The sequence below is a fragment of the Ascidiella aspersa genome, chromosome 4 (assembly GCF_963924565.1).
Source record: "Ascidiella aspersa chromosome 4, kaAscAspe10.2, whole genome shotgun sequence".
In the NCBI taxonomy this organism is placed as follows: Eukaryota; Metazoa; Chordata; class Ascidiacea; order Phlebobranchia; family Ascidiidae; genus Ascidiella; species Ascidiella aspersa.
Genome location: NC_139450.1, coordinates 16,543,455 through 16,555,771, shown reverse-complemented (window position 1 = coordinate 16,555,771; position 12,317 = coordinate 16,543,455). Strand labels below are relative to the sequence as shown.

The following is a 12,317-nucleotide window of genomic DNA, read 5'->3' as shown; positions in this document are numbered from 1 at the left end:
TTTTTTAATTTACTTTTGACGTGAAGCCTTTAAAGCTTTTCTTCAAACTGTTCCAACAGAAACAGCGCTACAACGCCCTTATTAATAGGGAAGACATATATGGTTAACAAAATGGTCTTCTTTACTTGTGGGGTCACCGAGCACTAATGTAACTTATTCCTTGCAGTTATTTGTTTATTATAAAGAAATGTAAAATATTTTAGCATAATGACGAGAAGGACAAAAATCACAGTGCAGAAGGCAATCTCGATGTGGCGGAAAGGCAGACAGCTGATGCATATTATACGAAAATTGGAACAGTAAATTAGGCACAAGGATAAAATACGCTCCACTCATGTGGACACATTAATCTGTGGCTTAATGAGCGCAACAACATATATCCTGATAACAACTGTTTGGCATGACAACTATTGGGACGGTTAGGATCATACAAAGCGTAGTGAGCATATTGTACAAAGGAAACATTCATTACTTGACAATAACAGGAAAGAACGGAAAAGTATTTGGCATATGGCGTTTTAGACAATTTAACAAATCACCAATAAATGTGAAGTGCGCGAAAGTATCCTCATCCGGTGGGTGAGTAGAAAAAGCATATTTTAAACAACTAATAAAGTAAAAAAGACTAGATAAAAATATTTCATTGATAAACAATATGACAGCTACATGCAACAACAACGTACGAATCGAAATGTAAAATTTACGAGCTGTTAGATGAGTAGCTTTCTTGAAGTTACGTGTTACAATGTAGCAAACGGGCCGATATCGTGCCGCTTGAACCTCCTTTCGACACACATGGTAAAAGCGGGATGAGTGGGACGCACAGATCGAATGGACGACTTGGGGTTGTAACAGTTTGGGGCTGGAACGTTTACTTCAAACAGAAAAGCAAACTTATTGGCGTTTAGCCATAAAATAACTATTAACGTAGCAATAGTAACAGCAAATAGATTTTGTCGAAACTGTAAAAGAAACATCCATCACTTTACCACACATGTGCAAACATCTAAGGCAGCTGAAAGTGAATTAACCGCGTATGATTTGATGCATATAAAGCGCGAAAATTTTAACTATTTTATATTTCTGTCGTGAATTGGTTGATTTATTTACAGACCCTCTGTGAATTTATGTGAATCCCTTACAAAGGAAGGTCAGAGGTTTGAATTACATTTAGAAAAAAAAACTCGACAATTAACCTGTTCTTTTATTAAGTTAAAACTGTATTTTATAACGATGATAATAAGGATACAACAGACTATGTTTTAGCAGGTGTAGTATTGAGACGCGTGGCCTGGGAACTGTGTTTAATTAAAATTGTGATTTTTATGGTTAAACGTGAAAAAAGTTAAAAAGAAAATAGTAATATTTTCAGGAAACTTGTATTGTTGAATACGGTTAAACGCCTGTCTTGATGTACGTTTCTCGTGTTCATTTTTACTGAAAAAGTTTCACTCATGGATGTAAATAACGCCTGACAAAAGACAAAAGAAGCGCATACGTTATCATCACTTACAGGTTTTAACCCAGATCTTGTTAGGCAACTTGCAACCCATCGAAAATGCGGGGGCTCGTCGTGTCACGTGGCGTTGTGCTAGCTCGGGTTCGTACTGGTTAGAGGCGGGCATTTCTTCTTTGCTTTTGGCCACTAGTTGCAGGTTATGTCGCACGCCTGTTAATAAACAACACAAATCCAGCGCTAGGTTGATTTAATTTAAATAGTTTTTGCACCTGTGTTTTTTAAGAATTATACTAGCGAGTACTGCTGAAGTCGTGATATCTCTTATAATAAATAGCAAAGTTTGTCCGCCGCCATATGTTCGCCGGTCGGTCACCGACATGTGGTCTTAAAAAGACAGACAGAGCAATGTCGCTTATAATGCTCCCTCTTAAGCGAGAAGCCGGGCGGTAGGGTAAAATAGATAAGCTCCCAGACAGAAAAATAGTCTCTTTACATAAAAGAAAGCCGCATCAATGAGCGTCCGTCTCAAGCGAGCGACGTCGCAAATCGGTCTCGGACAAGCAATTTTTGACTTCAAACTTTTTTTTTACGTAGGACTCAGTTTGGTGCTGGGATTACGCATTTGCTTGAATATCACGCAAGTCTTAGCAATTGCTGTTACAACTTTTTACGTTTGTTAATAATTCTGGATCAATAAATGTCACTTAGCTCATCGATTTCACAGTACTTCCAATTAGAAAACGTAATAAGACCTACAAAGTAGCAATATCTTAATTAGATAATCTATAATACCATAGTATTAAGATCACCGACATAATAACGCCAAATTCGCAGTAATCACGACAGAATAAGATGTAAAATAGTCTAGATAAGGCCTAAATATGTCAAAATAAGTCCTAAATTAATCTGAATAAGACTTTAATAGACAAAATAACGCTAAAACTGTAGGGAAAGGGTATGGAATGTCTGGCATTTGTCAGGCATTGGCCGTTTGTTGTCGCCATTTGGGCGCCGCTATTTTGGCCCCGGATTTTTCGCCCCTGTTTTGGCTTCAATTGGGTTAGGGTTGAAATTATCAGGGAAGTTAGTGACAGTTATGGGTGGGGTTTAGGGTTAGATAAAAGGTGGTATAGGCCTTATTTTTGCCATTTAGGTCAGATTCCGATTTCGTCATTATTACGACTTTTAGGTATTAGTCCTATTTACGCCTTATTCCTAACTGTATTTTGTTCCGAAGTTAACGTTGTTCCAATTTTGGTCAAAGCTGAAGATCCTTTAAAGATTTGCAATTATAAAGCCTATATAATGAAAATTGACACTAATTTAAAACAAATACCGGTACACCTCAAAAATTTCGCGCTCGCTTCGCTCGCAAGGTGCGCCGCCAGGTTTTAATATGTCTCTAGGTGCTACCCCAAGTAAAAAAAGTTTACAAACACTGCCTTATAGAAACACCACACAACATTGCTTGTTGGTTACATATTTTTTAAATTGTACAAAACCGTGCACAAAGAGTAATTTAATCTCACGAGACAAAGAATTTAATTTGATTTTTTACAGTTCCTCATATAATCGCGATAATAATTTATACCACGCCAGTCGATTCAATGTAGCTTTCACATAGACATTATCCTTAAAAGGTGATAGTCATACTGTGGGGAAGCATTAAGTTAACCCGTTTCAGACACAATCAGCGGCAAACATTCAAGGAAAGAACAGCGACTTTGTTGTTTAGAATAGGCTACATGCAAACGCAAAAAAACACATCACATGTTATAAAATGTATTGTTAGCGAACGTCTGGTACCATGTTGTGCAACATTCCAGGTAAAGACTCACAACTTTAAAACTTCTTGCAGTATGGTTAACCAGTAACCACGCAAAATTAAGGCATAATGCGCAGAATATTGCGTTAATTGTCGCAGTTTAAACAGTAAGCAATTTTTATTTTAAATGAGTTACGGGTTTGACGTTCGACGCAGCTTTTTGATAATCGTAAAAAAAGTCATCACTTAGTTAAGTCTTTTATACTCAGTGTTTTCAAAACAGTGTGGAATTACAAAGCGGTATTAGTAAATTTGCCGATAAGTTGGAAAAAAATTATCCTCTACGATGAAAGAAAGACGGATCAACAAGCGAGCGTCTCAAGCGAGTGTCGTCGCAACACTCTTTAAACTCGTCGTACCAATTTTCACTTTTAAATAGTCACAAAGTTGAAATCTTTTTTAATTCTTACAGAATGTTTAGCCCACGAAAAATATCGCGTAAATTGCGGCGGTTTTAAGGTAAACAATTTTCACTTTTTAACACGAAATAAATTTTTCTTACGTTGTACGCCATTTGGAACCGAGATTACGAGTTTGCTTGAATATCACACAAGTCGAACAAACACTGCTACTACACGCCATGGGTCGTATCCCAAACATACGTGGGTATCGTACAACAAACCTTCCCGAGAACAATTAAATGGCTTCTTACAGTGTGCTTAACCACACAAAATTGAGGCAAAATGTCGCGTTTATTGCAGCGGTTTTACCAGCAAGCAATTTTTATTTTAAACGGGTTACATACAGGTTGGTCTGACGTTGGACGCAGCTTTTTCGTAACCGTAAAATTCAACTAAAGTTATCATTTTTAACGTATTGCACTCGTATTTTGTGTATTTAAATTTAGACTAACGGTTTTAACTTTCTTACCAATGCTGTGACTGGGAAATCCAGGTCTGCATGCTTGTTTGGGTCCAAGCATTGACTTTTGTTGATAGTGAGGGGCAGTTGGCCATCGAAGCTCGTAGTTAGTTTTGTGGGTAAATGGACTGTGTGATCTGAACCATAATTTCGACCAGGCTTTCTGTCCACTTCCCTCTACATTAATAAACTGTTAAAACAAACTGTATACGGCTAATATTTTTGCATTTAAAATAATTTATGTCCATCAAGCAGTCAAAGGTTTTTAAAAAAGTTATCTGTAAATCGCATCGGTGGCATTGGTCATAGCCTAACTGAAAGCGGTATTTTTTGGAAAAAAATGTTCTATAAATATAAATCGGTATTATGACCAAATGTATAAATACCTAACGTAAATAAACTGCATTGAAGGAAAAATAGTAAACATTTAGGTAGAGTACCTTTCTCTGCTTCTTTGCGTCCAAATGAGTATGCTGGGGCATTCGTTTCATAAAGAGGTTTATTTCTTGGTGAATATGTTGTTGGACTTGGACCTGACATGTCAATGCGAAGTGGTGGGCGACTTTGCGTTGCCTCATGCCATGCTGTGGTATAAATACTTGTGTTATTTCAGTTTCTTGACATTAAATAATAGGGACAATGTGAAATACCTCTACCATTTATGCAATGTTATCCACAAATATATTAGAATCATTAATTCTCTTAAGTTTTTAAAACATTATTACAAAATGAAATACATCACTTTTTTGTTATAGGATTATTACTAAACTTGTTAATTTTATTTTAATATTAAATACAATGATTTAAAAAAAAATAAAGCATAAATACTGATTAGTTTTCCTGGTAATTTTAATGGATCATCACTGAACAAGGAACTTGGCCTCCGCCTGAAGATAAGTAATACAAATAAAATCAAAAATGTTTTCAAACAGTAACTGCAGTCAATACACAACAGAATTACATCTATGGAAATAAAATCACATAATATTATGTAAGTTGTAATATACCTTGCAGAAACAGTTGCCATTCTCATAAGTCTTTGCTGTGTGCCTGGATCCAGTTGGCTGTGAAAAAACATGGTAGGCATGACACTTCAAGGAATTAAATTTATCTATTTAAAAAAAATCTTTTGTATGTAAGACATCACTGAGGATTTTCTATCTCACCATGTTTTGCTGTGTCATATTAGAATCAAATATTTAATTTTTTATGTATTAGATAATAGGATAGGTACCCAACCGTGTTGATTGAGGTGAAATCCATCTTTTATAGTTTTGATCAGGATGAAAACATGGTGATTTAGGTTTGTATCCAGCCACCTTAGAAAAATAAATAAACATAATAAGGCAATAAACAAGACCATATCCTAACATGTTGTCTTAACTTACTCTAGAAGTCATTAATTGTATATTTTGAGTTGACTTTACTCTGTGCTCTGCCGTTGCAGGTGGTTTAGGAAAAGGACTTTCAAGTTTTACATCAATTCCTGAAAAAGTTAAGTTAAAAAAGTAGTGTTACGATTGATTTTTATTCTATGTTTAAAAGCTATACATTATACAACACCTTACCACTGTCTGCACCATCTCTAGAAACCATTTCTGCGTCAAGATTTTCCAACTGTTGCTGCAAAGGGGCTGAGGGGGTTTCTGCAAACACATCTGCGAGACCTGACTGCTGAATTGCTTGCATTAAAATACGATTTTCTTCTGTGTCAATATCAACATCCATAACTGGAGGCGGTTCCATTTCTAAACAAATAATATATATATATATATATTTATGTAATTACGAATAAGTTACTATGTAATGAGGTAAGTATAGCAAATATCCATGCTTAACCACAATGCCATCCTTCAATTTTGTTGACCCTTTTAGGGTCCGATGATATTGAATGACGTTTATAAGCATCTGTACTGCTTTGTTTGCAAATATATATGAAAACCTTTTTCTTTAGCAGTGATTTAAATTTATTTTGTTAAAATAACAATGGGTAAGCATTCACCATAAACTTCTGATATAATTAATCATAAGTTTGTACTATTTTGGTAAATAAAGATATTCCAATAGTGCTTCCTAAACGTTTGGTTTTAAAACTCCAGTCTGCATTTCATAACCTTAGAACTTAGGTGTGTAAGTGGCTACTTCAAGTTACGCAGAACTTGCGTTAAAAACTTTAGGGTGAGCACCTGTAACAATATGGAGACCAGGAACAACTTATCTAATATACAGAAGTGGCCAATTTGTCATTAGTTGTGATTGACAAGGAATTTTAATTTGTGATCCGTTGAACTTGAGCTGGAAAGCATGAAACACTAAAGGCTTAATAATACTTTTTAGTATTAATTTATAACAGCGTGCAAATTTTGCTAGTAACTTGATTACAATAACGCAATTTCAAGCTGCTAAACATCTTCCCGTGAAATTTCCAATCTGGGGTTCAGAAAATTTTGTGTACACTTTCTTTTGATGATTAACTGTTAGTACTACTCCTATTTTTATCTTATTTCGAAAAAAAAATATTCTCTATACCAATTTCCAATTTTGGTTTAATTAGTGGAGCCTATTTTAGGCAACTCAGATTATTGCTATAGGCAATACAGCAAAGCTTTTGTTAGTGTTTTTTGAAAAAGACCTTCACCAAGAAATAGTTTATTATCTCTGTTTTCCACATTTAGCAAAGCCCGTCTTACCTAAGTGCAGTTTGACGCTTTTCAAGCGTAGAGCAAAGTATCAATTTTATATTTTTCGCACAACGTTACCATGGGTCGTCGGCGTTCAACCGTGACTTGAAGCATAACAAATTTTATTCGTGAAAGGTGTACGTACAGGGTAAATGTCCCGGAGAAAACAAGTAAGCTACAAATTTAAAACAAAGTTAGGGTTTGGTTCAAACTATTTTTTAATTGCTTTTGACTTTTAAAACATTGGGTTGGCATCCAATGTATTGTGGTCTTAGACCGGACATTTTTATATTTTTGCACGGATCCTATCACATTTTCACTGCGAATTTGCATTAATTTGTCTGGGATATTTTACAACTATATGTTGTAGAATATTTTGATCTCGATGTTTATATTATCAGGTTGTACGGTCGTTATATCATCGTATTTGCAAGTTGGTCTGTTTTATAATGGCAACCAACATTAAAGCTGATTTAAATGTACTTGGAAGAGCTGCAAGTAGTTCACATAAGGATCTTACCAACAGATACCAAGAAATACTTAAAAAATGCTTCAAATTGGAAGGCATCGAAAGGATTGAAGGGTTGAAGGCATTCATGGATGCAATGCTTAATGAAAATGTCAGTCAAATGGTTTCAAGACAACTCCTCACTGATTTCTGTTCAAGTCTGACAGGGATTGACAATCAGTCTTGCAAAGAAGTGTCCCTGTTTGCACTGGAACGTATTCAACCAAGGGTTATATCCTTTGAAGAACAGGTTGCCCAAATTCGCCAACACCTTGCAAATATATTTGAACAAGAAGAGAAGTGGAGGAATGCTGCTCTAATGCTTGTAGGTATACCAATTGAGTCTGGTCAAAAGCAATATAGTCTTGATTATAAGCTTGAAACCTATTTGACCATAGCAAGGTTGTTTTTGGAGGATGAAGACCCCGTACAAGCTGAAGCATATATTAATAGAGCCTCATTGCTACAAAGTGAAACCTTTAATGAAGAACTACAAATACATTATAAGGTGTGTTATGCAAGGGTTCTGGATTACCGTCGCAAGTTCATAGAGGCTGCTCAAAGATATAATGAACTATCTTACAAAAGTGCAATACACGAAACTGAACGAACCAAAGCATTGGAGAAAGCACTTCATTGTGCAATTTTGGCTCCAGCTGGTCAACAGAGATCTAGAATGCTTGCTACACTATTCAAAGATGAACGGTGTCAACTTCTTCCAGCCTTCAGCATCTTGGAAAAAATGTATCTAGATCGCATTATAAAATATGATGAGGTTCAGGAATTTTCCAAACAACTGATGTCCCATCAAAAGGCTGTGACGGCAGACGGATCAAACATTCTTAACCGGGCAATCACTGAACACAATCTGTTGTCAGCAAGTAAGCTGTACAACAACATTAGATTTACAGAACTGGGTGCACTGTTAGAAATTCCTCATGAAATGGCTGAAAAAATAGCTTCACAAATGATATGTGAAGGAAGAATGAAGGGCTCTATTGATCAAATAGATGGAATTGTGTACTTTGAAAAGCGAGAAACTCTGCCCACATGGGATAACCAAATTCAAGCACTTTGTCTTGAGGTTAATACCATAGTTGATCAAATCACTGCTGTACACCCAGACTGGGCGCCCAAAAAGCTGGATGAAATTATTATGAAATTTTCTCACAATTAAAATACATTTATTTTAAGTAACTTTTTGAAAATTGTGTCAGTGGTCATTATTATTTCAAAATGTTTTTCAGTCTTATGGACTTTTAAATTATATTTTATGCTATAATAATTGATTAAAAATAAACAAATTGCTTTCTTCAGGCAACAGATTATTAAATGTTCAACCTAACCCTTTTTTTTCTAACTTTCAATGTGTAATTAGAGTAATAGGCGAATTATGTTATTTCATGTAAACATTGCATTCCAGTAAATCCTAAAAAAGCATGGATGCAAGAGCTTTAACAGCATTTCCATCATTAAGGCAGCATCACCGCCTTATGGTAACTGATGTGACATCACCTTATCGAAAGCTCTATGAGAGCGATAGCAGACATAAATCTTTCACAGCAGCAGTGGTACCAAGACCATTTACAACTCGTAAGCCCAGATTAATGTGCTTGTGTACCAATATTAGTGACTAAAACCAAAACTTTTTATTGTTCTATAAAAGCACATGGGCGTAGATGCACTTCCGAGTCACCAGACAACTTCTCCTGGGTTGATCTTGGATGGTTAGCAGGCTGTGCTTCACCTACAAAACCACGTAGGTAAAATATGTTTAAAAAATGTCAATGTTTACCATTAATGCAACATCTTTGTCTTTATTAGTAGATGTTTATCCTAACTAATTGTTTAAATAAAAACTGGATATATTTTATACAAATCTATACAATTATATTTTAATACAGTCCATTTTAAGTGTAAGGGAAACTTTTATTAAGAAATAAACTTCATTTTGTAATAGTTAAGCTTGGTTTTTTCTTGCTTGCTAAAGTTAGCTTGAATGGCTGAAACCTTTTTAAGGTAGGCTTATTGTTCTCTGTATTCTTTTTTAACTCATTTTGTATATCGCAGGATTGCTAAAAGTTTTTTTTTGATAGCTCAGTACTTTGCCAGAGTTTAGTAACCTGAAAACCAATTTGTCAGTTCATTTATTTCAACCTTTATTGTAGAACAATATAGATTTTTATATGAAAATGGAATTCGTCATTGTGTGTCGCTGATGAAAGAAAGGCCAACTGGTGCAATGGACAGTGTGCAATTGCCCAAGCTGAATAGATTAAAAATAAGAATTGCTGATTGTTGCGGCCCAACAGTGAACCAAATTCGACAATTTGTTAAAATTGTTGAAGATGCTAATGACAGAAATGAGGTATTTACGGTAATTCTTTGTACCTGTCTTTGTTTTTTTGACCGATATAGTTTGTGTTTAAATGTAGAATGACTTGATTATTTTTTAAGAGCACATTAAACAATGGATCCTCATTTTGTAAGATTAAGACTGGTTTTGTTGAGCAAACATATCCATTTACCTTTGTATATGTATTGTAGACATAAATTTCACAATTCTACATGCATATGTTGGAGCATAATGTTCGGAGGTTGTAGTATCAATACCAAAGCCCATATAAAAGTAAATATCAATTTAAATGTTTTAAATATCTCCATTCATTCTCAACATATGATATACTAGAGCAGGGGTGTCCAACCTTTCAGCTCTTGACGGCCGCATTGACAATCTTATTTTCCTTACGGCCGCAAGTTAAATTTTTTGGGGGGATGACTCAAAAAGTTGTCAAATCGTGACGTCATAACATAATTAATCTTAAAAAGACATTTTGTTGTCTAATGAACGTAGGAAAATATGGAACCTAAATGCAAATTAGTCGCGCGAAGCCCGAAAAGATTGGGGCAAAACTTTTAATTCAATCGAAATGAGCTTAGGCACATAAAAGAATCGCATATTGTTATAAACACAAGCAATCAAGCATTTATGTAAGAATTGGATTTTCTTTGTAATGCAGCGCAATATGCCATGATATAAATAGCACTTTTGATATTAACGGATTTACTTCAAAGGGACTAAAATACCATAAAGACAGATAGAAGAAGTGAGCGCAAAGCGCGAAAAATAGCGTTTGTAATGAAATTTGTCAAAAATAATATTTTTAGGGGGCATGGTTAGGTGCCCTCTCTGGATCCACCCCTGCTCTAATGCTCATAGCCAATATAATGACCAGCAATGAAAAAAAAAACCTGTTTAATTTTAGACCTGCCTCAAAGTTCCAAATTCAGCATTTTTTTTATACTGGCATTTGTTTTAAATTTCGTGCAAGTTTTTATTACATTGCCAAAAATTGAAAACAAATTATATGCCCAATATTTTTGAATACGGTTTCCGTTTGTCCGCAACCCACTTGTCAGCTCTCCACTGTTCAACGGTAAAGAAGCGCTGATACACAGCCTCAAAACGTAAACGAACCGAACGTTCAAATATGATTCTCGCGAAGCGCGAAAAATTTTACGCACTTGCCTAGTTAGAATAGTCAAAAAGTATTTGTAATAGACTCGTGTCTAGTTTGTCCAAAGAAGCCGCGGGCCGGATAAATTACATTGGCGAGCCGATTCGGTCAGCTGGCCGTAGGTTGCCTACCCCTGTCATACACTGATTTCTTTGTGCATCAATCAATCAATGAAATAAAGTTTTTTTAGCGCACATAAGTAATCTGTTCCCTGAGAATGCAGCGAAAGAGCCTAGCTCATTGATTTAACAATCCCTAAAGTCGTAAAAAATTCTAATCTGCATTTAGCATATCAACCATTAACGCATGCCAGCACGGTCACGGCCGCCAACACATGCATATTAAAATACGTGTTAACGGCCGCACAATTATTCATCGACGGCCGCAGGTTGGACACCGTTGTATTAGAGTCTAGTACAGTGTTTCTTAACCTTTTTTTTTACTTCTGGGCGCACCTAGAGACATTTAAAAATGTGACAACGAACCGGTGAGGGAAGCGAGCGCAAAATGATTTAGGCATATTTTTTTCCTACAACATCAACATTGAAATTATACATGGTTAAGGCCTATATACAACCTTTCATCTAACCCCACCCCTTGAAGAGGCAAACAATCAGGTGCCAAAACAGCGTTGCCGTATACAAACATCGACAACAAAACGGTTGATGCCAGAAAGGTGTCCCTCAATAGTCCCATACCCTCTCAAATTTAAGTGTGATTTTGTCAATTTAGGACTGATTTCGGCCCTTTTATGGCATATTCATATGTTGTTATATCTTATTCCACAGTTATTACTGCAAATTTAGCTTTATAATGTTGGTTGTCTTAATACTATGGCAATATAGATTATTCTGTTTTAGATATTGCTGCTTTATATATGTCTTATTTTGTGTTTACCTTTAAAGACCGGTGGAATTAATGAGCTAAGCACAATAGAAAATTTCAAAAAAATATGTATTGAAATATTTTCTTTTTCTGCCCACCGGCGCACCTGGCAGCCTTCCATTGCGCACCAGTTAAGAACCGTGTCTTCTGTATGGGCTTTGATAGTATTACCTTGTCAAAACTTAAAATGTTTATTTTTAATAAACTGCCTATTTGTTACAATGTAACACATACAGCTAAATTCTGTAGGCTGTAGCTGTGCACTGCACAGATGGACAAGGAAGGACAGGAACTATGCTTGCCTGTTACCTGGTAAAAGTAAAGCACTTTTCTGCCGACCATGCTCTACAGGAAATTCGCAAACTAAGACCTCATTCGGTTGAATCTTCAGAGCAAGAAAAAGCAATTGCACAGTATTATCGTTTTTTGAGGGATAAGAGATCCTAAGACTATGGTATTTAAATGTACTCTATGCGTTATTCTGGTTTTACACTGTGTTATTACGATTGTTATTACTGTCCTACGTTGTGATTGCTTTTTCAGAAAAATAAAAAAACGGATTACATTAATAACATTATAT

General features: G+C 35.5%; 3 protein-coding genes across 4 annotated transcripts; 2 read left to right on the top strand and 1 right to left on the bottom strand.

Annotated features, from left to right (window-relative positions):
• Positions 1 to 164: 164 nt before the first annotated feature.
• LOC146148396 (protein STPG3-like) lies at positions 165 to 6,858 on the bottom strand. 2 transcript variants are annotated; one of them, XM_083387706.1, is made up of 10 exons: positions 6,836 to 6,858; positions 5,714 to 5,893; positions 5,534 to 5,631; positions 5,385 to 5,464; positions 5,153 to 5,209; positions 4,974 to 5,032; positions 4,586 to 4,729; positions 4,155 to 4,322; positions 1,514 to 1,669; positions 165 to 874 (listed from the first exon to the last, which is right to left on the bottom strand). In XM_083387706.1, the coding sequence occupies exons 2-10, from the start codon at positions 5,889 to 5,891 to the stop codon at positions 741 to 743; spliced, it is 1,074 nt and encodes a 357-aa protein (XP_083243832.1). In that variant the 5' UTR covers positions 5,892 to 5,893; positions 6,836 to 6,858; the 3' UTR covers positions 165 to 740. The 2 variants fall into 2 exon arrangements, with proteins under 2 accessions (XP_083243832.1, XP_083243833.1); XM_083387707.1 differs by lacking the exon at positions 6,836 to 6,858 and adding an exon at positions 6,332 to 6,507.
• A 328-nt stretch (positions 6,859 to 7,186) lies between these two features.
• Positions 7,187 to 8,524, top strand: LOC146148395 (COP9 signalosome complex subunit 4-like). Its single transcript, XM_083386975.1, has one exon. The coding sequence runs from the start codon at positions 7,276 to 7,278 to the stop codon at positions 8,509 to 8,511; it is 1,236 nt and encodes a 411-aa protein (XP_083243101.1). The 5' UTR covers positions 7,187 to 7,275; the 3' UTR covers positions 8,512 to 8,524.
• Positions 8,525 to 8,769: 245 nt separating this feature from the next.
• Positions 8,770 to 12,297, top strand: LOC146148394 (dual specificity protein phosphatase 23-like). Its single transcript, XM_083386976.1, has 4 exons — positions 8,770 to 8,927; positions 9,001 to 9,093; positions 9,503 to 9,702; positions 11,987 to 12,297. Exons 1-4 carry the CDS (start codon positions 8,774 to 8,776, stop codon positions 12,182 to 12,184), a joined length of 645 nt encoding a protein of 214 aa, XP_083243102.1. The 5' UTR covers positions 8,770 to 8,773; the 3' UTR covers positions 12,185 to 12,297.
• Positions 12,298 to 12,317: the final 20 nt, after the last annotated feature.